Source organism: Loxodonta africana, chromosome 21 (genome assembly GCF_030014295.1).
Source record: "Loxodonta africana isolate mLoxAfr1 chromosome 21, mLoxAfr1.hap2, whole genome shotgun sequence".
NCBI lineage: Eukaryota > Metazoa > Chordata > Mammalia > Proboscidea > Elephantidae > Loxodonta > Loxodonta africana.
The window spans coordinates 32,563,871-32,589,048 of record NC_087362.1 but is presented as its reverse complement, the minus strand read 5'-3'; the positions used below and the strand labels follow the sequence as shown (position 1 = coordinate 32,589,048).

Below are 25,178 nucleotides of genomic sequence, written 5' to 3'. Positions count from 1 at the left end.
TCGCTGTTCATTACAGAGGATCTTTATTTATATGCAAAAAAGAAATTAGAAATCCCTTTTGGACTGTTTCAATATCTGTAAAACAACTTGTAAAAAACTGAGCCGCTCCTCTTGCGAGAAGTTCTAGTTTGTGTTGACGCTGTGGGAAAACAAGGTGCTGGGGGTGTGATTCCAGAGGAGAGCCTCGGCCTGTACTCTGCCCGCCATCTCCAGGCCTGGAGGGAAGGATCTTCCCCTCTTCCCACACCAGAGTCAGCAGGAACGTAGGCATTAGAGATCTTTCCCACTCAGCGGGGCCTCGGAAGCGCTGATCTGGAAGCAGGTAGGGGGGATCCCTCGCTCATCTCCCCACACCTCCAGTGCTGCTCTCCTCGGCCCGGAAGTGCCGTCTCCGCATCCAGCACGTGTGCACGTGTGTGTACTCAGCACAGCTGTCCCAGGCAGCCGTGTCCCCACAGGGACATCTGGAGCGGAGGCGACTAGAGGGCCCAGGAGCACGTGTGGAGAAATCCCCATCATCTGTCCCATCCTCAAGCTTCGGGGTCCATTTCTCCGTCATCCGGGCTCATCCCCGTCTCATCAACCCAGACTAGAGAAAAGAGGAGTGACATCAGATCAACCCTACCACATCCAGGCCCTCCTTTCTCTGGGAGCTTTGGGGCAGGTGTCCATGGGCCCTCTTGCCCTGTACCACCACCCCAAACTCCCCTGCATCTGGGCAGGGATGTCGCTAGGTGCTGAGGCGCCCCCAAATGATGCTGAATCTCCTGAGAATTTCCTAGGTACCCCTCTGCCCACTCTCAGTGCCTGGCTCTTCCCGGTCTCTGGCTGAGGTCCCTGGAATTGGAGCCGTCACCTGAGCCACCCGCCCTTGGCTGCCTTCAATGCCCTGGGCTGGTCAGGGCTGGGAGTTCAATACCTCCACAGCCATGGCTCTGCAGGTGGTAAGTTGAGGCTTAGAGAGAGAAGGCCCTACTGGGTCTGCTGCTCTTTCTTCGTGCCTTCCAGTTCACTGTTAAGAATATCAACAACACAGCCATGGTGCAGGGCATCAAACCAGGTCCCGACCTTCCTCATCACAAACCCTCCACACTGCTCTGAGGCACTGTTATCATCTCCATTATACAGATAGGGAAGCTGAGGCTCAGGGAGGTACAGCCTTTGCTCAAAGTCACACAGCTGACAGGCTGGAGATCTGGGATTTGAATTCAGAGTTTTCTGACTCCAAAGCCTGTGCTCTTTGTCCTACGCCTCGCTTCTCTGAATAGAGAAAACGGAGGTGTGGGGTCTGAGCTTTGCAGCCTGATGGAGCAAACGGCAGGTATTTAAGCCTAAAAGGAACCTCTCCCAGGGTCTGGGAGTCTCCCAGATACCCTGTAGAAGAACCATGAGTCTCCTTGCTGCTCACGTGGCCCCAGGAGCAGGGAAGGCCAACTTGACCCCATTTTATAGACAAGAACACTGAGGCTCAGAGACGGAAGGGAGTCCACTGGCAAAGTCAAGGACCTGTGCTCTCAGATTAGACATGGGCAGGGTGTACAAAGAACACTGGCCCTGAAGCCCAGCTCTTCTCCCTTGTGTGTGCCCTTGGGTGAGTCACTGTCCCTCTCTCGACTTCGGTTTCCACCTCTACAAAAAGAGGTAACTACTCACGGTACTCACGGCTCCTAGGGTCAAAATGAAAAAATGATTCGTGAAGAGATCATTCATTTACCTGGTGCCTGGCACTTGGAGAGGTCACGTGGGAAGGTGAACACTGCAGCCATAACTGAGCAGGGCCCCAGGCCCCGTGTCTGTGCTAGGCCCCTCCCAGAAAAGGTCCAATGGCTTTCTCCAGGGCTCTCCAACCCAGTGGGCAAGCTGGCACCTAAACTCAAGACTTCTGGAAAAGTCTACCCAAGTCTATCAGACAGGACATCCCACCAACTCCACCCTGCCTTGTCACCACTGAATCACCTGGCAAGAACCATGTCACGGTGACCCACTGGCTGATCAATGCTACCCACTGGGCGGGCATTCAGCCCCGGGCTCTGCAGTGCAAGCCCAGATCACACAGTCTGGACTAGAATCCCAACTGTGCCACTTGTCAGCTGTACAGCAACAGCTCTCTGAATCTCAGTTTACCCATCTATAAAATGGGAATGAAAGTCAGAGTGCAGACTAAATGAGAAAATGCGTTTACTGCACTTGGCACGGTGCTACCTATCACAACCATTGCTACTACTGCTATTATTCACAACAGCAGCCTCAGCGCCCAGCCCGGGCTCCATAAATCTTTGTTCAATTCAATGAATAAAGGAAAAACTTGTCCCACTGGCTCCAACGGTATCAAAAGAGGGCCAGGTGGGGGCACCAGCTTGGGCCTCTCCCTCCCCTGGGAATAATTCCATCTCCCCTCCCCTCCCTGTACTGGCTGCATCCAGAAGGCCCCAGGTCCAGCCCCAGCCTGGGCATGGGCTGTATTTCCAAGCCTGTCCCATCCAGCCGGAACCACTGCAGCCAACAAGATGGAGCACCAGTCCAACGGGTTGGCAGGTGGAGGCACATCCATCAATTACCTTGGCTAGCAGGGGGACACAGTGTGGCGGGCCAGCCCAGCCCCATCCATCACAGCTCCTGGCTGCCGGCAGGGGCTGTCTAGCTAATTACTTAACATGCCACATCTTGCTGAGGCTGGTGCTGTGGCTAGGGGCCCACAGTGGAGAGTACACAGAGCCAAGTGTGAATCTTTCCTAAACCCAGGGGCTGGGGGAGGCCCCCATGAGCTGTCTCCAGCCCCGCCCCCAGGCTGTACCAGAGTCTCTCCGCACCCAGCTTGGCGGCAGAGGCAGGGCGGTCTCACCTGTCCTCCGTGAGTCTCTCGGTAGCGTCATGCCTGTGGGGGTTGGGGGAGTGATGATGATGTTGGGCACGTCCAGGTGCTTGTCGTTCAGGACGGGAGCCTCATCATGGCTGCTGCTGCTGCTGACACACATTTTAAAACCTGAGCGGCAGGCGTGGAAAACACACACACACACATACACACATGACAAAGAGACAAGCATCAGTGGCCGCTGGCTGCCGGCCTCCCTCCCTCCCTGCACCATCACTCTCAGTCCTGGCAACTCCCAGGAGAGGGGAGGGCTGCTGTCCCCACTATACAGACAGGGAAACCACTCAGAGAAGCTCAGTGACTGCCCAAGCTTGTGTACCCTGGTGAGGGTAGGAATTACTGTCTATTTTGTTCACTAATATTATCTTTAGTGCCTAGAGCAGTGTCTGCCACGCAGTAAACCATACCAAACTTGTTGCTACAGAGTCAATTCTGACTCACGGAGACTCCATGTATTACGGAGTAAGGCTGGTTCCAAAGGATTTTCTTGGCTGTAATCTTTATGGAAGCAGATTGCCAGGCCCTTTCTTCTCTGGGACCACTGGGTGGGTTTGAATTGCTAACCTTCAGGTTAGCAGCCAATTGGAAACCATTTGTGCCACCCAGGGACATATTGGCACATAGTAAGTAGGTGCTCAAAAAATGACTGATTGAAAGCAAGAGCTGGATTTGAACCCAGGTCTGTCTGACTCTAAACTATGCATGAAGTTACTACTCTCACAAATTATCTTCTAAAAGAGTGTGTGTGAGATTGGTATTACTTCTTCCTTAAATGTTTGATTGAATTCACCAGTGAAACTGTCTGGGCTGGAATTTTCTATGTGCAGAGGGTTTTAATTACTAATGTGGTTTATTTTACAGATATAAGGCTATTCAGGTTTTCTGTTTCATCTTGTATCAGTTTTGGTAAGTCGTGTTTTTCAATGACTTTGTCTATTTCTTCTAAGTTGTCAAACTCATTGGCCTAGCTCTCCCTAAATTAAATGCAGGTAAAATTAGGCCACGCCCAGTTTTGGCTCTCCTGCTGACGTAAAAACCACCCATCATCCACTCCGTCAAGCACCTTCCTCCATTCTTTCCATCTGTCAGTGACATAACCACCCATCAGAAACCAGGCCATCAACCTCATTTCTTCCCTTTTCTCCTCACCCTCCAACTCTCCAGGCAATTTAATCCATCTGGTTTATCACTGATTGATCAATCCATATAATCAAGTCTGTAGATTTTACCTCCTGAATATCTTTGACATTCATCTTTCTCCTTTCTTGTGCCTCTAACTAGTCTCTCTGCCCCCTGGCTTATCCCTCTCCAGTCTCCCCTCCAAACAGCAGCCAGAAACTACAAACTCCGATCACATCACATGCCTGCTTGGAACACTCAACAACTCTTGAGTACTATCTACCAGCAGGATTTCCCAAAGTGTATTCCCTGGAACACTGGCCTTCTGAGACTCCCATAGGAAGGGGTTCCATGATCAAATGAGTTTGAGAATCATGCATCCTTGAATGTTGATGAAATCCTATTTACTCTATCCTTCTTTTGGAAATTTGCATGCATGTTACAGTATTAAAGTTTCTGAGATGTCCTGCAGTAAAGAAGCTGCTTCCAGTGTGCTTAACTGTGAGCCTCCCAAACAAATGACAATGGAGTACATTTTTGGGAGAACACTTGCTAACATCTCATAGAACCACAAGTAATGAATTTCATTTTGGGAAATGTTGATCACAGACTAAAGTCAGCATCCTACCCGGCATCCAGTCTTCACAGTCCTGCCCCGACTTACCTGCAGCCTTATCCCTACCACCTGCCCAACTCACCAAATGGCTCTGTTCCCTGAATTCTATGAGTTCCCTAACTCCTCCATGCCTCTGTGCACACTGTTCCCACTGCCTGGAACACCCTTCACATAGAAACCGCATTTTCCTGCAAACCCAGGAAGAAGCCTGGAATGTAAAGCCAATACAAGGCAGGCACTTTGGCAAGGCCCTTCCTGTGATCATTCATAATGGGCAACACTTGCAAGACACCGTACTTAGCCCTGGTAAGCACCTTCTCGTTCACGCCTTACTACTGACCTGCAAGGCAGGTCGTTTCTCAGTTCATCTCACAGATGTGGAAACTGATGACTGGAGAGCATATGTAAAGCCAGTTCGTGGCAGAGCCCAGGTTTGAACCTGAGTCCGTCTGACCCCCAAAGCTCTGCCTCTTCTGACCACAATCCTCTCTAACAGGGGCCACCAAACTTTTTCTGTAAAGAGCCAGACAGTTCATGTTTTAAGCTCTGAGGACCATACGGTCTCTGTTAAAACTACTCTACTTTGTCAACGCAGTACGGAAGCAGCCATAGATGGTGTATAACTAAATGGGGATGGCTGTGTTCCAATAAAACTTTATTTACAAGAAGAGGCAGAGGGCTGGACTTGGCCCCTGGGTTGTGGTTTGCCAGCCCTGCTCTATAACATCCAGGAGTGGGACGTTTAGATCCTGGGCATGCCTAATAGGAGAAAACAGAACCTCAGGATCCCTCTCCTTAATATAAAAAAAAAAAAAAATCCAAAACTGCCCATTTTGGAAGGTGGCAGCACCTACCCTGCTGGGCTACTTGTGTGAGGACAGGAATGGACTCACGGAATGCCCTTGCAAAGGGGCCCTAGAGAGGTTCATCCCTGCCAGCCCTCTATTATCGTCCATAAGGAGGGGAGGAGGGAGAGAAGGGAGAAGTGAAGTGACAGAGGAGGAGGGAGACAGGGGAAGAGGGAAGAGAGAGGGGAGGAGGTAGACAGGGGAGGAGGGAGCTGACTGGGGAGGAGGAAGATGGGGAAGAGGGAAGAAGGGAGATGAGAAAGAAGGGGGGGGAATAGAAAGGAGATGTAGGAGGCAGGGATGGAGCAAAGAGGGAGAGGTGGGAAGGGCAGTGCATAAGGAAGGAGGTGAGGGAGGGAGGAGGAAGGAAGAAAGGAGGAGAGAGAAGAGGGGAGGAAGGGGAGGGAGAAAATGAAGGAAGGAGGAAAGAGGAAACATGGTGGGAGGGAAGGGGGAAGGGAGAAGCGGGAGGGAGGTACTGGAGCCCCTCAAATCCCCAAGCTGCCCAGCCTCAGCAGGAGAGGTGGCTGAGCAGGAGGGGAGAACTCTCAGGAGGATAAAGCCAACTTCAGGGATTAAAACAACAAGTGCCAGCCCTGCCCCAGCCCAGGAGCTCATTTGTGCTAACCCAGAGCTGTTATTTGTTAATTAGGTGCCAGCCTCGGGCTATTAAAAGCCTATTTCCTGAGAGGAATGGCTTGGCTCCCATTCCAAGGGGCTGGGGCCCAGGGAGGGATTGGGGCAGCGAGCCGATCCCAGGACAGGTGGGGGCAAGACAGCCGTGGGGACAAGTATGTCACCTGGGGCGTCCCCACTCTGCAGCACTCGCCGTCCTCGACACAGCGGATACAGCCACACAAACCAGACCACAAAACCCTGGCCTGGCAAGCCGGCCCTCTGCGTGGGTTGAGCTGGAAGACGCTGCTATGTGCAGGTCAGAACCTTACCCTGAAACTTGGTTCTGCCTTTTCCTAGCTCAAGTGCAGGGGTTTCCATCTTGGGTGCCCATTAGGATCACCTGGAATACAGGTGCCTTGTCCCCACCCTGGGGACCCTGATTTCATTGCTCTGCATGTGACCCAGATGATTCTATGTGCAGCCAGGGCTGGCAACCACCGAGCTACGGTGACTGTGCAACACGTGGTTTCACTTGGCGTCTCGGTTTTCCTGGCTGTAAAAGTGGGGTTGCTATACCAACTCTGGAGAAATGAAACACCTGGGCTGGGAGGTGGTTTGGGGTTGCTCTCCCTAGGCACCCCCATGCCAGGCTTTGAGCTGAGCCTGGGATTTCCACTCCTGCTAACCCTCACGCCATCCCTCTGGTGGACACTACCATCATATCCATTCTACAGTTGAGAAAACCAAGGCTTGAAGAAGCAAAGTAACGTGCTCGAAGCGACATGGTGGCCAAATGGCAGGGCTGGTGCCTGAAGTGACTCCAGGTATGAGCACACCTCCCACCCCCTTGCTCTGTCTTGCCCCTTCTGGTATCAGCCACCACTTCTCAAGCCTTATCCTTCAAAAGTCCTGCCCAGGTAACCTGTGTGTGACCCCACGTCCGGACTCTGAGGGGCTCCAGGTCACTGGGGACAGGGCATAAATCCCTGTGTGTGTGCCAGTGCCAGCTTTCAGCAGCCTCCAAGCCACCCAGAGGCCGTGGGCAGGACAGGGGGCTGGAGCCCAGAGCAGATACCAGCATCACGGCTCACGGGCACCCTCTGCTGGCTCTTTAAACAACAGCACCCAAATCATGGTCCCAAGCCAGCTCAGAGAACCTGCCAGCGACCCAGGCTGAGCTTCCCAAGGCACTGTCAACACACAGTGGGCTCTGACCTGCTTACACCTGGTGGGCCCACAGGGCAGCGGGAGGCCAGCAGATACACCAGAGCTGCAATCCACCTGGGCAGTGGCTCTATCTCAGCTGCAAAACCAAACCCAAACCCGTAGTTGGCGATACAGATTCATGACGCCCCCATGTGTTACAGAGTAGAACTGCTCCATAGGGTTTTCTTGACTGTAATCTTTACAGATTACAGGCCTTTCTTCCGCGGCACCGCTGGGTGGGTTTGAACTACCAACCTTTCGGTTAGTAGCCAAGCACAAATTATTTGCACCACCTGGGAAGCCCCTCACCCCCTACAAATTGGGGTTAAGTAATACCCAGGGTGCACTGGGAAGACTACAGATCCCATTTAAATCCTCTCTCCATTACTCAAGATGGCTGCGATTATTATGTGCATTTTCCAGGCCAGAAACCAGAGCTGGCCACGCAGTGCACACTCAATGACCACGGGCTATAATTAATACCATGAGAGCCCAGCCTTAGCATTTATTCACCAATACTGAGGGCCCACTGTGTGCCACCTGGCTGCTGTTACCTGTACCCACCTGTGCACAGGCAGGAACCCTACCCTGTCTCACTCTCACAGTCACTCATTCTATGTGAAGTGACATAGGACAACGTATTCGCGGCTCCAAGCTGGTACTCAGACCCTTTTCCTTACTGTACTGGAACATAATGGGCTTGGCAAGGAGAAGGCATGCTTGACTCTCAGCTTCCCCATTTCCTGGCTATAACATTGCCTCCCTCGCCACGGCTCTCTTGCCTGTAGCATGAGGCTGATGCCACCATCCCTGACACGGCTGTCCTGAGAGCCACAGGGGGCCTGGCTCAGTGGAGGGGTTCAATCAGCAGATATTTCTTGTGCACCTACTGTGTGCTAACAATAAACAACAGCACGATAAATGGAGAAGAAAGTGAAGTTGTCAACAATTTCATCCTACTTGGATCAACAAGCAACAACCACGGAAGCAGCAGTAGAGGAAACAAATGACATATTGCACTGGGCAAATCTGCTGCAAAAGACCTCTTTCAAGTGTTAAAAAGCAAAGACATCACTTTGAGGACTAAGGTGCTCCTGACCCAAGCCATGGTCTTTTCAGTCACCTCATATGCATGCAAAAGCTGGTCAATGAAAAAGGAAGACTGAAGAGTTGACGCATTCAAATAGTGGTGCTGGCAAAGAATATCGAATATACCGTGGGCTGACAGAAGAATGAACAAATCAGTGTTAGAAGAAATACAAGCAGAATGTTTCTTAGAAGTGAAGATGGTGAGACTTCAGCTCACTTACTCTGGAAAGACCAATCGCTAGAACAGGACATAATGGTTGGTAAGGGTCAGTGAAAACAAGGAAAACCTTCCATGAGATGGATGGACACAATGGCCATAACAACAGACTCAGACATATCAATGATCATAAAGATGGCGCAGGGCTGGGCAATGTTTTGCTCTGTTGTACAGGACGCCATGAGTCAGAACCGACTTGACAGCTACTAACAACTATATTGAACACCACAGATAGTCTTAACACATGTTTCTCTGTGCTCTCCCCCCGCCATCCCCCCAAAATTTGCCTTCCCACAACCTCTGGCTCCAAATCCCAGCAGCAGAAATGGAACCCCAAAGATTCCAGAATTGGCTGGAAAAACAATAGGGAGGGTCCCAGGTGACTCCAGTCATTGCTGGGAGGGGCCCATGGGTGCTGGGCTTCAAGGATTGTGCTCCTGGGAGGCAGGGATAGTGTGAGCCCCTCGTGGCATTTCATCACTGGGTCCTCCCAATGGTCCCAGGTGGTGGACTGTGTTAGAACCCATCTTCTAGATGGGTACACTGAGGCTCAGAGAAGTCAGGGATCTTGTTCAGGGTCACATAGGATTCAGCCTGAAGCCTGCCCTCCTGGGGACCCAGAAACCACACAAATGTCCCCAAGAGCCTGGGCCAATTAAAGGGGCAGTGAGCGGCAGATTCATAGGATGGAAAGAGTGATTAGGGGAGGTGTCAGGAGTCAGACAAGCTTTCCAAACAGGAGATGGAAGAGAGAGCACCAGCACCCTGAGGGCAGCCATGGCTTGTGCAAAGGTCCGGGGGCACAAACATAGAGGGGAGGCTGGGCCACCAAGAATCACTCAGAGATGACCAGGCGCCTGGATTTTGAGCAGGTCTTTCAAAACACAAACCAACAAATGGTTCCAGACGCATTTAACCTTTTTTTTTTAATTCCAATTACAGGGAAAGCCTTACATTATTAGGGATGAGGCCGGGGCAGCATCCGCAGTTTTACCTTTTCAAGGCAGCCTGGCCCAAAGGAGACAGCAGTGGAGGTTTTAAATCTCTTTTTAATTAAGGAAAAAGCCTGGCTTGCGTCAGGGGCGAGCTGCCACCAAGAGGGAACCTGGGAGGAGGAGTCAGAGATAGAAGGCTTCCATAGGAGATGGGGTGATGTTTTCCCTGGCCTGATCCGCACCCCCAAGCCTCCTTCCCGCCTCCGCCTTCCCGGGTCTAGCTCAGTTCCTGAGCATCAAATGCCTGGCTCCAGCAGCCCCTCCAGAAGCTTCTCAGGCTCTTGGCCCACCTGTAAACCTACACGAGCTTGCTGGGGCTGCCCTAACAAAGTGCCACACACTGGTGGCTTAAAACAACGGGAATTCATCCTCTCACAGTTCTGGAGGCCACAAGTCCCAAATCAAGGTATCTTCAGGGCCACACTCCCTCCAGAGGCTCTAGGGAAGGAGCCTTCCTTGCTCTTCCAGCTTCTGGTACTGCCGGCAATCCTTGGCGTTCTTTGCCTTGTGGCTGCATCACTCCAATCTCTGCCTCTGTCTTCACATGGCCACACCCACTGTGGTCCTTAGTCAGGGTCGGAGACTATCCCTTCCACAATGTACTGTGTCCCTACTGTGCGCCAGGCCCCAGGGCTACAGGGATGAACAGGCAGGCATGGCTCCGGACCCCTGGAACCCCGAGTAAGGGAGGCAATGAATGCTCAGGAAACTGCAGAGCCCAGAGCACATCCCCACCAGACAGGCTGAGCAACCCAGGCTGAGCACCCCAGGCTGGTGAGGGCTGCGTCTGTCTCCCACCTGCTGCACCACTAACTGGCCCCTCTTTCCCGAGGGCAGCAGGTGCTGAGGTTTAGCTTAACTAAATCCCCCCGTAAGCCAGGAGGGCTGCCTGTTCAGCCCCTGGGGACAGGGTGAGGCCAAATGAAGCCCCATCTGCTCCAGCATTTAAAACAGGCTCTGACTAGCTGACCCTGCTCCTGAGTTGCCTGGGGGTCTGGTCTCTCAGCCTTCCTCCTCCCAGTCTGCTGAGCAGACACTGGATAGGAAGGTTCCAGGAAGAGCCCCGGATTGGAGCCAGCATACCCAGGTTCCCAGCCACAATAATGTGCTCGTGACCCCAGCCCCCACCTGAAAGCAAGGACATTAGACCTGAGCAGTGGCTCTCACCCCAGGCTGTACAGGTGAGTCACCTGGGAGGCTTGATTAAAAACACTGATTCCTGGGCCCCTGCCCACACCAATCCAATCCCAGTCTCTGGGGGCTGGGCCAGGGCTGCAGCTTTTTAAAAAGCTTCCCAGTGATTCTGGCGTGCAGCAAAGATTTAGACCCTAGTCTGATTCTGAGGAGCCCTGGTGGTACAGTGGTTAAGAACTTGGCTGCTAACTTGGGACAGGAAAGGTAGCGGGTCGAACCCACCAGCCACTCTTCGGGAGAAAGATGTGGCAGTCTGATTCCATAAACATTACAGCTTTGGAAACCCTATGGGGCATTTCTACTCTGTCCTATAGGGTCACTATGAGTTGGAACTGACTCCATGGCAATAGGCTTGGTTTGGGTTTGATCTAAATGATTCTAGTGGCTTCCTATTACTCCAGAAGAAATTCCTGGTGCCATACCTCAGCCTCCATGGCCCTGCATGACCCAGCGACATCAGCTCCCCAACTCGGCCCCTTACCCCCAGTCCCTGCCATGCTCGTCTCCTCACTGCTCATCAGCTCCCCAAGCTTGACAGGCAACCTGAAGAGACTAGCCTGTCCCAGGAGCTGGTCTCCACGGTGATGTGGGAGTTAGCTGGGGCTGGAGCTGGCGGCCTCCGCAGATCCCCAGAGACCAGGTTGGGCCCCCAAGGCAAGCCCTAACGTCACAGCCAGCCACCCTGGCGGGAAAGCCCACACCTCTAGCCTCTAGTTCACTCCTCCCAGCTGAGGTCCCCAGGCATATAGAGCTGCCTCCATGGCTGGGAGATGCAAAGGGTGGAGGTGGGCAGGAAACCCTTATCTCAGGTAATTCTCAAACCTTAAGGCAGAAGATACTCCCATTTGGTGATCCATTTTACAGATGGGGAAACTGAGGCTTGGATACCTGATTTGTCCTCCAGAGTGCCCTGGAAAGCTTGCTAAATGGTTTCCTGGGCCCTACCCCATGAGTTGTAATTATTGTTAATGATCACCCTTCAACCAATGATGGCCGGGAATCTTACAAACATCTCTAAAACACGTGTGTGTAAATGGGAAAACCGAACACTGAACAGGTTCAATGACTTCTTCAGGATTTGGCAAATCTGCAGCTGACTCACATGAGGAAACACACTTAATGTGACTCACCAAACACTTCTCCAGTCGCTACGCCAGGTTCATGCTGACACGTACAGACATGCAGTGATGGAAACAATTTGTCAAAAAGCAACGCCAGCAGGTCCATGTTTAATCTGACGGCCAGGTGAAGGGTTACGGGGCACCTGAGCTTTCAAAGCTGCAGCACTTCTGGGATCCTGGTGGACTTTGAAGGAGTGGCCTCTTTAGCGTCTCAAATACCTGCTACTATTTGTCTTGCACTCCTTTGTTTGATGAGAAGTCCTGATAAACCCACTCACTGGACATGTAAACCAGAGGATTTGAATTGTACTTCAAACTTCACATTTCTCAGGGATACTCGTCAGTGCAGCAAGATGAGATGGCATCTTCTAGCCCTACTGCTTTGGCCTCGTGGGGGTGTAGTAGCAGGAGTGCCCCATTCCCAGGACTGATAGTAAACAGTTGTGTTCCTTACTGGGGGTAGGGGGGTCTATCTTCTTTGAGCCTTACCTTCTTGTGTGCAAAAATGGATGGGCTATGTGATGGTTAAGACTGTATGTCAACTTGGCTGGGCCACGATTCTCAGTGGTTTGGCAAGTCGTCTGATGTTGTGATCACCCCCATGACAGGATCTTCTGTGAGCAGCCAATCAGTTGAAAGGGAGTTTCCTTGGGCGTGTGGCCTGCGTCGAATACAAGCAGACATTCTGGCAAAGCTGGTGGCTTTTGCTCGCTCTGGATCCTGCAGCTGGCTCCTGTTTAACTGACCTTCAGTTCTTGGGACTTGAGCTGGTAGCTTACCTGCGATCTTGCCTGCCAATTTTGGGATTCTTCCATCTTTGCAGCCTGTGAGCAACAGCCCTGCTCCTTCTCTGACCTGCCGATCTTGGGTTCACCAGCCCCTGCAGCTACACGTATCAGGAGAAGCCTCCAGCCTGACCCATGGACTTGGGACGTTCCAGCCTCTACAACCACGTGAGCCATTTCCTTGACATAAATCTCTCTCTATATATATTTACACACTTTACTGGTTTTGCTTCTCTAGAGAATCCAGCCTAAGACAGGTTATAAGAACAGAAATTTATTGTCTTACAGTTCTGGAGGCTGGAGATCCAAATTCTGGGTATCAGCAGGGCCATGCTGTCTCCAAAGGCTCTAAGGGAGGATCCTTTTTTGTCTCTTTCAGCTTCTGGTAGCTCCAGGCATTCCTTGGCTTGTAGATCTGTCTTCACATGGCATGTGTCTCTGTGTTTCTTCTTTTTTATAAGGACACCACTCAGATGGAATTAAGCACCCACCCTACTCCCTATAATTTCTGGCTAACTGGTAACGTTTCAAAGATCTTATTTCCAAACTAGGTCATGTTTACAGGTACCAGGGGTTAGGACTTCAACATACTTTTGGGGGGCACCATTCAGTCTCTAAGAGGCAGCTACTTCAAACATCAAGTTCAGATGTTTTCCTCTGAAGAGGCTGTACAAGGTGGTGGCTGAAGCAAGGACTTTGGCAGCAGCCTGCAGGGGTTCAAAGCCCAGCTGGGTCCTAGCTGTGTGGCTCCAGGCAAACTGCACTGCCTCCCTGTGCCTGTTTCCACATCTAGAAATCAGGAGCCCTAATAGCACCCACCTCAAGGGGTTGTTGCAGAGACAGAATGAGCTAATTCACGTAGAACGCACAGGACAAGGCCCCCGCCCTGACTAAGCCCCCAAGAAGAATTAGCCACTTATGCAGTGAAGGACCCCTGCTGGGGAAACCATTAAGCATCAGGCTGCTAACTGAAAGGTCAGTGGTTCAAACCCACCAGCTGCTCTGCAGGAGAAAAGACCGGGCAATTTGTTTCTGGAAAGATTACAGCCTAGAAAACCCTACTGGGGCAGTTCTACTCTGTTACATGGGGTCACTATAAGTTAGAGTTGACTCCATGGCACCCAACAACAACATTTATCCAGTGATTCTAACTTCTGGGAATTTATCCCAAAGAAATAATATCCAAAAAATCAGATAGCAAAGAAGCTTAAAATAGCACTGTCCACAAAACCAGCAAGTTTGAAACAACCCAAAGATCCACTTTCAGCCAAATACAATGACATCATCAAACAATTTGGACAACCATGTGGCCTCAGGAAACACACACAACACTCACACCCAAGCATTAGACAAAAAATGAATAAAGCGCAGCACACAGCAGTGCACGCCCAACACTGCCAGCCAGGTGAGAACAGCCCTGGAGCAGCAAAGGAAGTGCCGGCAGGTGGACTGTCAGAGGGGTGGGTGGCACGGAGGGCCTGGGGGAACACTCTGCTCTCTGTAATCTCCTTTATGTGATATGTCCTCCACAGAGGAGGGGGTCTGAGCATTCAGGCTGGTGGCCTGTGTCTGTCTTGGATAAGTTCAGATAAAGAGATTCTGGGTGCTTCCTCCCAGTGCCCGGAATTCCAGGCAGATGGATGGCAAGTATGATGGTGTAAAGGGCGGAAGGGCAGTGGCAAGGGCAAATAGCTGAGCACCTGGAGGGCAGACCAATGGAAAGGAAGCTGAGGAAGGCTCAGGGATGGTTAGACCAGGCAGTGGGGGTACTGAGGGTCTCAGCCAGGGGAGTGGCAAGGTCAAGTTCTGGAAGGTCCTCTGCTGCATGGAGAATGCACCAGAACAGGGCGCTGGGGGCCAATATGTGCTCCCGCCCGTGTGGGACACAGCAGGCATGATGGAGCCACCATCAGACCCCTGAGGCCCCCAGGAGGTAGGATGCAGGGCTGGTGGACGTGCTGTACCTGGGCCAAGGGGCATCCAGGGTGACTCCCAGATTTCTTTCATGGAGTGGGAACAAGAGGAGGGACAAGAATGGGCTTTATGGTGGGAGATTTTGGTTTGAGCCATGTTGATGTGAGGTGCCCAAGGGTCATCCTGATGCTGGACAGAAAGGTCTAGAGCACAGGACGGAGGTCTGGCTGCCTCTGCCAACACCTATAACACCCCTTGTGATGTCATGTCTTTCCAGAACTTTCTCTCTGTTGGCCTTTCCTCCCTCCCAGCCTGCCTTCCCCAGCACCAGGCAGCCTGGTCCTGTCTCAGTGATAACAGCCCACAGGGCATGTCTTCGGAGAGCAAACACCTCTGTGCTTGCCTGGCACCTTCCCCCAGGGTGTCCTTATCCTTGACTTTAGACTAGTCCCTCTGAGGGGAAAGCTGAGGCCCAAAGGCCCTGCAACTTTCCCATGCCTGTCAATGCCAGTGAAAGGAAAGGCAAGGAGGAGAGCACAGAGTCAGCAAGCATTTATAAATCACCTGTGTGCAGGTGCTGTCTTCATGGAGTCCTACCTGGGGATACCTGTTCCTCACAGAGCAAGGAGAAGCCTCTCCCCCCTGGGGTTGGGTTTACCCTCCCACCCTCTCCAGCCCCCAGGCCCTCCGTAAGAACTGGTGGGGGAGCTCCCACGTCTTACCTTTCAGGCAGGACAGCTTAAGCCCCATGTCGGCACCCCTGCAAGCCTGCAGAGAGAGGACAGATTCAGAGAGGGGCGGGCAGTGTGGGTGACTTGTGTCGTTGCACACCTAATGGGTGCAGAACAGGAAATAGTGGCCCAGAGAAACCACCGGCTGCTGTGAGGTCACGGCGCCTGCTGACTGACTACATCTGGCCTCAGAGAGGGAAGTCTGGGCTGATGGAAACTTTCAAGTGCATCAAAGCTAAATATACTGAAGGCAAGTGTGGCAGCCGCTGCTGCAGGGAGGGCAAAGTTCAAGGTGAGGCTGTGGCCGGGGCTGATGATGTGGGACAAAAACCCTGCAGCCTTCCTGGGGAGCAGCCCCAGGGACTATGAGGACCCTTGGAGTGGGGCAAAGCCCACCAGTCTTAGCGCCTCTTCCCTACCACCACTGCCCCTCTCGTAAGATGCAGATCCCTCAGACACTTGGGGATTAAGCTATAACAGCCGCTGGATCCTCAACCCATAGACCTTAATGACCCAATCAGGGTCCCCAACAATAATTCTGCTACACGACGACCCCTAGCATGCTGAGTACATGGAAAATAAAATAACATCTGACAGCACTGGAGCGCCATCCGTGCCCGTGACATTTACTCCTAGGAGGTGCTTCGACTGTTCCCATTTTGCAGACGTGGAAATCAAGGTGCAGAGAGGTGACATCACCCACCCAAGGTCATGCAGCTAACTAGAAGAGGAGTTGGGATTCGGACCCAGTACTGCCCTGTCCCTATACTGGAACCTCACTCTCGAGGGGTCTTGTTTCCATGTTGGAGGGTCCCAGCGTCTTTGAGCTGACAGGGGAGCCATTGAGGTTATTCCTTGAATCACAGAGAACTGGACAGCCACCTGTGAGCCAGGCCCATGACACGCTGGGTTGGGAAAGAGGGGTGGGGGGCGACCGTGAAGATGCACCTCTCTGATCTTGGACTCAGGCGTGTGACAACCACGTGATGACTAGGGGCCCCACTCAACTCAGAGATCCATTGCTTCTTGGCTTACAGGGAGGCTGTGTTTCCCTCCAGCTGCCCCAGCTGGTAACTGAGCGAGGCAGGGACCTAATGCAGGCCCGTTGCTGGGAGATGCAAGATGCCCCAGACTAGCGACTCATAGCGACTCAGGCCAAGAACACCCCGATGGCCCTGCCAAACCTTCCTTGGCTATCACAGCCCATCCTAGGGCTCCTAAGGGAGGCTTCTGCCCACCCCTTCTGGTCCTGGCTCAGCAGCACCACTGGCACCCCAAGGAGCTTGTCAGCAATGCTGCCTCTCAGGCCAAAGGACCAGAACCTGCATTTTAACAAGACCCCCAGGGATCCCTGTGCTCCTTGAGGTCTGAGATGCTCTGGTCCAGGCCAGGAATCACAGAGCCTGACCATGAAGATGACAGGACAGGGATGCTGCCGAGGGATTGGCAGCTGGGAGTCTGGGGGATACGCCAGACTAGGTGGGGGTGAGAGCCAGGAGCAGCCAGTCTGAAGGAAGAACTAAATAAGGTTTCCATTTCAGCCATGTTGGATTTTGGGGGCTGTAGCAGGTGCCACTGGAGGTACCCACTAGGAGGTTGACTGGAGGATTGGGGAGCAAGGGTAGGGCTGGGTTGACCAGGGCATTCAGGTACAGAAAGTGAGTAGGGGGAGGAAAGGGGGAGAGAGATGATGTGCATTTTAACAAGACACCGACTGATTTCACCGAGCATGGCCCCTCGCTGCACCTGGAATCATCCGGGGAGCATTTTTTTTTTTTTAATTGCAGTTAAGTATAAAAACCAAATCAAACCATTGCTGTCAAGTCGATTCTGACTCATAGCAACTCTACAGGACAAAGTAGAACTGCCCCATAGAGTTTCCAAGGAGCGTCTGGTGGATTCGAACTGCCGACTTTTTGGTTAGCAGCCATAGCTTTTAACCACTGTGCTACCAGGTGTTTCCTGTGGTATGTATATAAACCAAAAAAAGAAACCCACTGCCTTCAAGTCCACTCCAACTCAGTGACCTTGTAGGATACAGTAGAACTTCCCCATAGGGTTTCCAAGGCTGTAAACCTTTATGGAAACAGACTGCCACATCTTTTTCCCTCCAAGTGGCTGATGGGTTTGAACCGCCGACCTTTTGGTTAGCAGCTGAGTGCTTTAACTACTGCACCACTGCTCCCTTCAGTAAATATATATATATAACAAAACCGTTTCCATTTCAACCATTTTTATGTATACAGCTCATTGACATTCATCTCATTCATGTTGTACGGCCATCACCACTATCCATTTCCTAAAATTTTTCATCGGTATTTAAAAAATACCGATGCCTGGGTCCCACGCCCGGAGATTCCGGGGTATTTGGTCTAGGTGTGGCCTGGGCACCAGGGTTTTTAGAATCAGCTCCCCGGTGATTGTAATGTGCAGGATGGGACACCCAGGAGTGCACCCTTCCTCAAGGGGAGAGGAGGGGCCAGAGCTGGCAGGAAGAGTCTGTGGGAATCAGAGTTCTGCCTCTGGAGCTCTATAGGCACTGGGCCTGTCCTAGCCCTTCACATGTATCCATGGTCAGTTCATCCTCACAGCAGCCCCATGAGGTTGGGCCATTCCCGTCCCCATTTCACGGATGGGGAAATTGAGGTATGGAGGTTGTTGTTGTTGTTGTTAGGTGCCATCGAGTTGGTTCCGACTCATAGCAACCCCATGCACAACAGAACGAAACAGTGCCCAGTCCTGCACCACCCTTACAATCGTTATGCTTGAGCCCATCATTGCAACCACTGTGTCAATCCACCTCATTGAGGGTCTTCCTCTTTTCCGCTGACCCTGTACTTTGCCAAGCATGATATCCTTCTCCAGAGACTGATCCCTCCTGACAACACAGAGAGGTTACTTACTGGTTGGTAACTCAGCTTGTGAAACACTTGTACAGTGCCACTTCCCAGAAGAATTACCCAGAGCTCATAGGTTTGGGCCCCCAAAAGCTGCCTTATAGGTTAAAAAATATCCATCTCAAAACATTCTGGGCTGAAAAAAAAAAAAAAAAAGATCCTGAGAAACACAGCTTTAACATCTCCTAGTATGCACAGGTCATACAGGTGGCAAGTGGTGGAGTCGAGATTTGAACTCAGTACTTTGATGCCAGAGTCCACACTTTCCACCACCAGGCAGACTGGAACTCCTTGGCATTTTCCTAGAACGTTCCTTGAAACAGTGGGAGATGCACTCTCTTCCACCCTGGCAGACGTAAGGTTCTTAATATGCCGCTCCAAGCACCACCGCATCCCTGAAAAGTTATCCTGAACCCATAGGCTTTGACCTCCAAAGCTGTCTTACAACTTCAAAAATGCCTAAACACCCATCTCAAAACACTGTGGGCCAAAAAATAAAAATAAAAAAGAGCCAGGTTGAACCACATCTCTGGGCCTATTTTCAGCTACCTCTGGTGCACTGGGTGGGAACCAGGAGTGGCCCTAGCTTGGATTCAGGTGATCAATGGGACAACAAGCTGCACCAGGGTCAGGCACCAAGGGATCATGGCTATGTACTGCAAATCGACTTCAGGTTTTTAAAATTCCCAAATGGAGAATTTTCAAAAACTTAGTTTTCTCATCACGACACATATTGCTGTCACTTTCATGGTGATTCTATTTCCCCACAAGGACAAGAGGAAGAAGGCAGGCTCCAGGAAGAAGGATTGGCCTAGGGGAAAAAGGGGTTGTGTGACCTTAGACACTTCCAATCCAGGCACAGTGACCTCCTCTGTGAAATGCCATGCCACCAGCCTGGACAAGGCCTGAGACACAGTCATCAGTGTTGTCATCATCATCATCTGATGGATTAAATAGTGTCCCCTCAAAAGATATGTTGAAATTCTAACCCCTATACTTGTCAATGTGACTGGGTTTGGAAACAGGGTCCTGGAAAATGTTATCATTTAATATGAGGTCATACCACAGCAGGGTGTGTCCTAATCCAAGCTGAGTGGTGTCCTTATAAAAGAGAGATAGAGGGAAGACAATAGAGTTAAGCTGCAGCCTCAAGCTAAGGATCGCCCAGGGTTACCAGAAGAGCCTCCCTTAGAGCCTTCAGAGAGGGCACAGCCCTGCTGACACCCTGGACTTGGACCTCTGGCCTCCAGAACTGTGAGAGAATAAATTTCTGTTCTTGAATGCCACCCAGTTTGTGGTCAGGAAGGACCAGTCCCTGCAGAAGGACATCATGCTTGGTAAAGTAGAGGGTCAGTGAAAAAGAGGAAGACCCTGAAGGAGATGGATTGACCAATGGGCTCCAACATAGCAACAATTGTGAGAATGGTGCAGGACCAGGCAGTGTCTCCTTCTGTTGTACACACAGTCAATATGAGTTGGAACCACGGGAAGGCACCTAACAACAGGAGTTTGCTGTACTTTGTTTTGGCAGCTTCAGGACACTAAGAAAATCATCATCACACAATGTGAATAATGTAGTATTACTACTGAGCATGTCTAGAAGACCACTCGGGATGCCCCCTGTGTGGCCCCAAGTCCACATTGCAGCTCACGTTCCAACTCTTCTATGTGGGAGAATGTCCTCCAGGAATGGATTTACTCAGAGTGTAGTTGGAGTTCGTCCACTCAGTCTGTGATGGGGGGCTGCCAGGCTGGAGGGCACCCCCTGCAGAGATGGCAGATGCTTTCAAGGGAGAGTGCACCCCTTGGGTTGGCTTGGGATGCTTTGGAAAGGAGGAGTTAAAGCTGGCTTTTACATCCCACTGAGTGGAAACCCTATCAGACTCCTAACCATGGGGCGTGGTGCTACTTTTACCCCATCATCGTGATGACAACAGCTGATATCAACCTAATGCTTCTAATATGTCAAGTCCTAGGTCAAGCGCATCATAAAAATGATAGCATGGAACCCTAACGATATCCTCCTAGATACACATTACGACCATCCCCAGTCAAGTAGCTTCCCAAGGGTCCACAGCTAGTAAGCTGCAGCATATTAGCACCACAGTTACGCCTCCAGCTATGTTGTTCTACACGCCACCGTTCTACAGACATTCAGTTTGTTACACACAAAAACACTACATACTTTTGTCATTAAAAGATGAAGATTTAATGGGAGGGGGCGCCCTTAGCTTGGCATTGGGAGCCACGAGGCCCCTGAGAACTGCTGGTTTAGGTGTGTTTTCTCCCTTTCACACGTTCTCAAAAAAAAAAAAAAAAAAAAAACACGTTCTCAGGAGTGTAAAAAACCTCCCTTTCATACTTAATCAGGCTGTTTATGTTCCCTTCCAAATATCAGATTGTTAATTATTTGCACAACAGCTTGAAGTAGAACAGGTTCGTTCTTGCACCCAGGCAGAATAATCTCTCTAAAGCCAAATGGCCTCAGATTCTATCTCGGGTGACAGGGACAATTATAAAATAGCCTTGAAAATAGGGGCCGCCAACTACCAGCCCGCAGCAGTGACTGCTAGACAGCTCAACCTCCACAGGTTTTCCAAGCAGAGAGAAAAGAAAAGTAAGAAAACTCTTACAGATGAATGGATAAACAAAATGTGGTACATACACACAACAGAATATTACCCAGTCATAGAGAGAAATGAAGTCCCAACGCATACGATGACATGGACGAACCTTTAAGGCATTATGTTGACTGAAGTAAGTCAATCACAAAAGGACAAATATTGTATGACTGAGCTTATATGAAAAAGCTAGAATAGGCAAATGTGTAGAGACTAAAGGTTACCTGTGGTTACCAGGGGCGGGAGGGAGGGGTAAAAAGCGGAGTCATTGTTTAGGAAGCCCTGAGTTTCTGTTTATGGTGATGAAAAATTTGGCAACAACTATTGGTGATGGTTGCACAACACGAAAAGCACTGAATTGGCAAATGTTGTGTAATATATATACATATTTTGCAACAATATAAATTTAAAATTTTTGTAAAATAAAACTCTTTGTACAAGGAGAGAAGTAACCAGGCTTTAGCACAGCCTGTTGAAGACACAGACCTTGCTTTTAGAATTCTGACTCCAATGTCTGGTGAAAAGTTACTACTTTGGGGGATCGTGGGGGTCTGGGAGTGTGCAGGAAGCCCTCCTGGACTGAATCATTTGACTCCAGAGCTGGAAGCGCCCATAGAGTTAGGGTTGCCAGATAAAATACAAGCTACCCAACTATTGTATGGGGACACGCACTAAAAAAATTATCTTGCTTATCTCCAATTCAAATTTAATTGGCATCCTGTATTTTTCTTTGCTACATCTGGCAACCATAGGCAGAGGTAGTCTGATCTCTAAGGCCTGGGCTTCCCCAGATGAGGAGGCCCAGGGAGGGAAAGTGAGAGAGCAGTGGAGTCCAGTCTTGATGTCTGTAGAACCACCTCCCAGAAGAAGTCACAGTAAGTCTCTGAGCTCATAATTCACCATGAGCCTCACCTCCTTAACAAAGACGTCCTTTAAGGATGGAGGAAAGGGCAGAGTCATAGCTGAAGAATGTGACAGTTAGTCTAGGTGGGGGGACTCAACAGGCAGAACCAGGTTCCACCCTAGCTGTGCAAGGTCAGGGAAACTCCTTCAGCTCTCTGCAGACACAGGGAGGAAATACTGACAGGGTAGCCATGCGGGGCTCCCAGCAAGCACGCAGCACATCTTGGTGTTCTTCCTTCTTTAGAAAAAGCACGTTCTTTCTGCAACAGGATTAGGATTCCTGCAATTCCAGCCAAAGGAGCCGTGCATGGATGCTTCAAGTGTTAACATGAGTACACAGAGTGCAATCGGGAGTGGCACCCACAGGGCTGCAAGACTGCGAGCCAGGCAAGCTGCTCTCAGGGAGGTGGGGAGCTGCTGGGACAGTCACACCATAGCCTGACAGGAAGTGAAAGAGGATGGGGGTGGGGTGGGCACCCACCGAAACCCCCACCTGATCTCTGTTGCTGGGCAGGGTCTGGGACACCTGGGGCCCAGCCACGGTCCGCCCACCCATTGGCCATGTGACTCTCAGCAAAGCACTTGCCCACTGCCCCCTTGGGATCGCTGTGTGACAATTCATGCAGCTCAAGGCTTATATGATTTATGCACCTTTCTGAAGGGTATAGGCCAATGAAAAATGTTTACGCTGCAGGGGAGGTGTTCCTGGGGGCTGGAAACATCCTGCTTCTTGATGTGGGTGTATACGTTTGATGTGTGCCTATGTATATTACACCTTAATAATTTTTATGGGGGGGAATCTGTATTTGGGGGTCCTAGAAGATTGCTCTAGCTTCTGCCACGTTGTTATCACTAGCTGCGGTCAAGTCGGCCCCCACCTGGTGGAGACCTCCAGTTCACGGCAAATCCATGCACAACAGAACAAAATGGTGCCTGGTCCTGTACCATCCCCTTGATCAGTTGTGGATCAAATCATTGTGATCCATAGGGTTTTTATTGGCTGATTTTTGGAAGCCGACTGCCAGGCCTTTCTTCCTAGTCCATCTAAATCTAGAAGCCTCAACGAAACCTCTTCAACATCATAGCCTCCACTGATGGTGTCTGTGCATGAGTGCATTGGCCAGAGTCGAACCTGGGTATCCTGCATGGAAGGCAAGAATTCTACCAGTGAACCACTACTGCCAGCAGTTTAGGAATAGGCAACAGTAATGCACTGGAAGGGCTCAGGGGTCAAGCCCTGGCTTTGCCATTCGCCAGCCATGTGGCCTTAGATAAGTCCCCTTACATATACAAACTTCTGTTCATCTTTAAAATGGGGATAATAACTGTTTGGTCAGGGAGTTGGTGGGAGGATTCAAAGAGAAAAGGCATGTAAACATTTAATATAACCGCACTCTTCAGCGTCCACGGAGGGGAAGTTCCCACTTCAAATCTCCAGAGGAGATCTAACCTCCCTCAACCTACACCCAGCTCCGGGAAGCACTGTCTCTGGGCCCCACCAGCTCTGGGAAGGGCTTCCAGGGAGAGGAGATTAGGCGCCAGAGCTCTCAGCCTCCTTGGGGCTGGCGAAGGGATTAAGTCTTTCCATAAATACACCGCCTCCCTCCTATCCAGAGGGCCCAGGGGTAGGGACACAGAATCCAAGGTGGGTGTGGCCTGGACAGGTAAGGCGGTGGCAGGTAAAAGGGTGCTTTCTTCAGGTAACCCAGCCCGGGAAAGGGGTCTCAGTGAACCGCCCCTGAGGCAGGCCAGGAAACGCTAGAGCTTGTGAATCCCCCCACACCTCTCTGAGCCTCAATTGCCTCATCTGTAAAATGGGGCTTCCTTGCGCTATCTCAGAAGCGTCTTTAGGCCTCCCTCCTCCTCAACGATTCAGAGGCTGTTGACTCTCTGACTTCCCTCCAGATTCCAGCACGGCCTAACAGCCAGAGGACAGACGTTCCAACTGCCTTGAGAGCCACCCACCCCATAGGCCTGGGCAGCTGCGGGGGTTGGGAGGGGAGGTTTAACGTGCGCTCAGGCGTGCACGCCTTCGCACTGGCTGCCATCGCCGGTTTGCAAAGCGGTCTGATGCCCTGGGAGCCAAGGGGCCCCTAAGTGAGGTAGTGCATAAATAATACATTCTGAAATACTCGATAGAAGGGAAATGGTTCCTCCCGAGGCCTGCCGCCCCCACCCAGCCGGGCTCCCTTCCAGCCCTCAGGAAGGGTGGTGTGGTTCACTCCCAAGGGATGCGCGCTGAGAGGGCCACAGCGCGGTGTCGGCTGGGGAGTAGGGGGACACAGGCGTCCACGTGCGGGGACACACCCCCACCGTCCGGTGCAAGTTGCAACACGGCCAGAGGAAACTCAAGTTTCCCAAAGCCCGCGTCTCCGCAGGAGAGTCCGCGAGAAGTTGGGTGGCCCCTCACAGCCCCCCAGGGCCCCTTCCCCCCCAGGGCGTCCCTCCCGCCGCGGAGTTGGCGGGGTGTGTACGCCACCCGCCCAGGTCCACACGCCCGCCCCGGCTGCGGATCTCCGGACCAGAGGGGCGCTTCTATCAGGGTGGGGTGGGGCCGCGCCTTCCAGCATGGGACGCTCAGCGCAGGGCACTCACCGCTTCCTTGAGGGCTCACTGCGGAGCCGCGGCCCGGGATCGGGAGACCCGCGCGGGCGGCCGCGGCGACGAGCCTGTAAAAGAGCGCAGCGGGGGTCATGGCCCTGCCGGGCAGTGCGCGGGGCCGCTCCGGACCGCGCAGCGCCCTGCACGCCTCCCGCCCCGCCCCGGAGGCACCAGGCCCCGCCCCATCGCGGCCCCGCCCCGAGGCACCAGGCCCCACCCCATAGCTGCCCCCTGCCCCGGCCCGCTGGACTCCGCGATCTCCCTGGGGGCCGTGTCTGGGGCGCGTTCGGCCCCCTCCGCTCCTGCTCTCCCGGGCTTCCCCTGCTTGCCTCAGTTTCCTTTCCCCAGCTCGGTGGCAGGGGTCCAGGGAGAGGCCGGGGAATGTTTGGTCGGCAGCCCTGCGGACTCCCCCGGGCGCCCCTCTCTAGGTCTGGGAGCCAGGCTCTCCGAGTCTGGAAGCCCCCAGACCAAGATGGTGAAAAGGACTATGGGGTTGCCCTACACCCGGTGGCCCTGCCAAGTGGGCCCCGCTACCGCCCGCCGAAGGAGAGGCAGAAGGGAGGGCGCCTCCACCATCTCCGCGTTCACCCTCGGCCTTCATGAGCAATAGCCCGCTCCCCACCCAGTCCCTCGGGCTGTGGATGTTTCAGATGGCCATCTGATCAAAGGGCGGCTTCCCCGGTGTTGGGATCTGGCCTTGGGTATACGCAAACATCTCTCCTGGGAGTAACCCCTGGAGCTGGGCTGGATTCAGCGTTTTGATACCACCCAGCCCTGATGTTATCGGTTGAATTGTGTTCCCCAAAAATATGTGTTGGAAACCTAACCCCT

General features: G+C 52.0%; 1 protein-coding gene across 2 annotated transcripts; it reads right to left on the bottom strand.

Annotated features, from left to right (window-relative positions):
• Positions 1-6: 6 nt before the first annotated feature.
• On the bottom strand, positions 7-24,454 carry C21H16orf74 (chromosome 21 C16orf74 homolog). Of its 2 annotated transcripts, none has more exons than XM_064273707.1 (4): positions 24,342-24,454; positions 15,317-15,362; positions 2,843-2,983; positions 7-589 (listed from the first exon to the last, which is right to left on the bottom strand). In XM_064273707.1, the coding sequence occupies exons 2-4, from the start codon at positions 15,342-15,344 to the stop codon at positions 531-533; spliced, it is 228 nt and encodes a 75-aa protein (XP_064129777.1). In that variant the 5' UTR covers positions 15,345-15,362; positions 24,342-24,454; the 3' UTR covers positions 7-530. The 2 variants fall into 2 exon arrangements, with proteins under 2 accessions (XP_064129777.1, XP_003418191.3); XM_003418143.4 differs by lacking the exon at positions 24,342-24,454 and adding an exon at positions 18,229-18,340.
• Positions 24,455-25,178: the final 724 nt, after the last annotated feature.

Coding starts and splice junctions, on each gene's coding strand:
- C21H16orf74 (XM_064273707.1), bottom strand. CDS start 15,344: ATGGGGCTTAAGCTGTCCTGCCTGAAAG. Junction 2,984..15,316: donor TAAGCTGTCCTGCCTGAAAG/GTAAGACGTGGG, acceptor CCTGCCGCTCAG/GTTTTAAAATGTGTGTCAGC. Junction 590..2,842: donor GAGAGACTCACGGAGGACAG/GTGAGACCGCCC, acceptor TCTTTTCTCTAG/TCTGGGTTGATGAGACGGGG.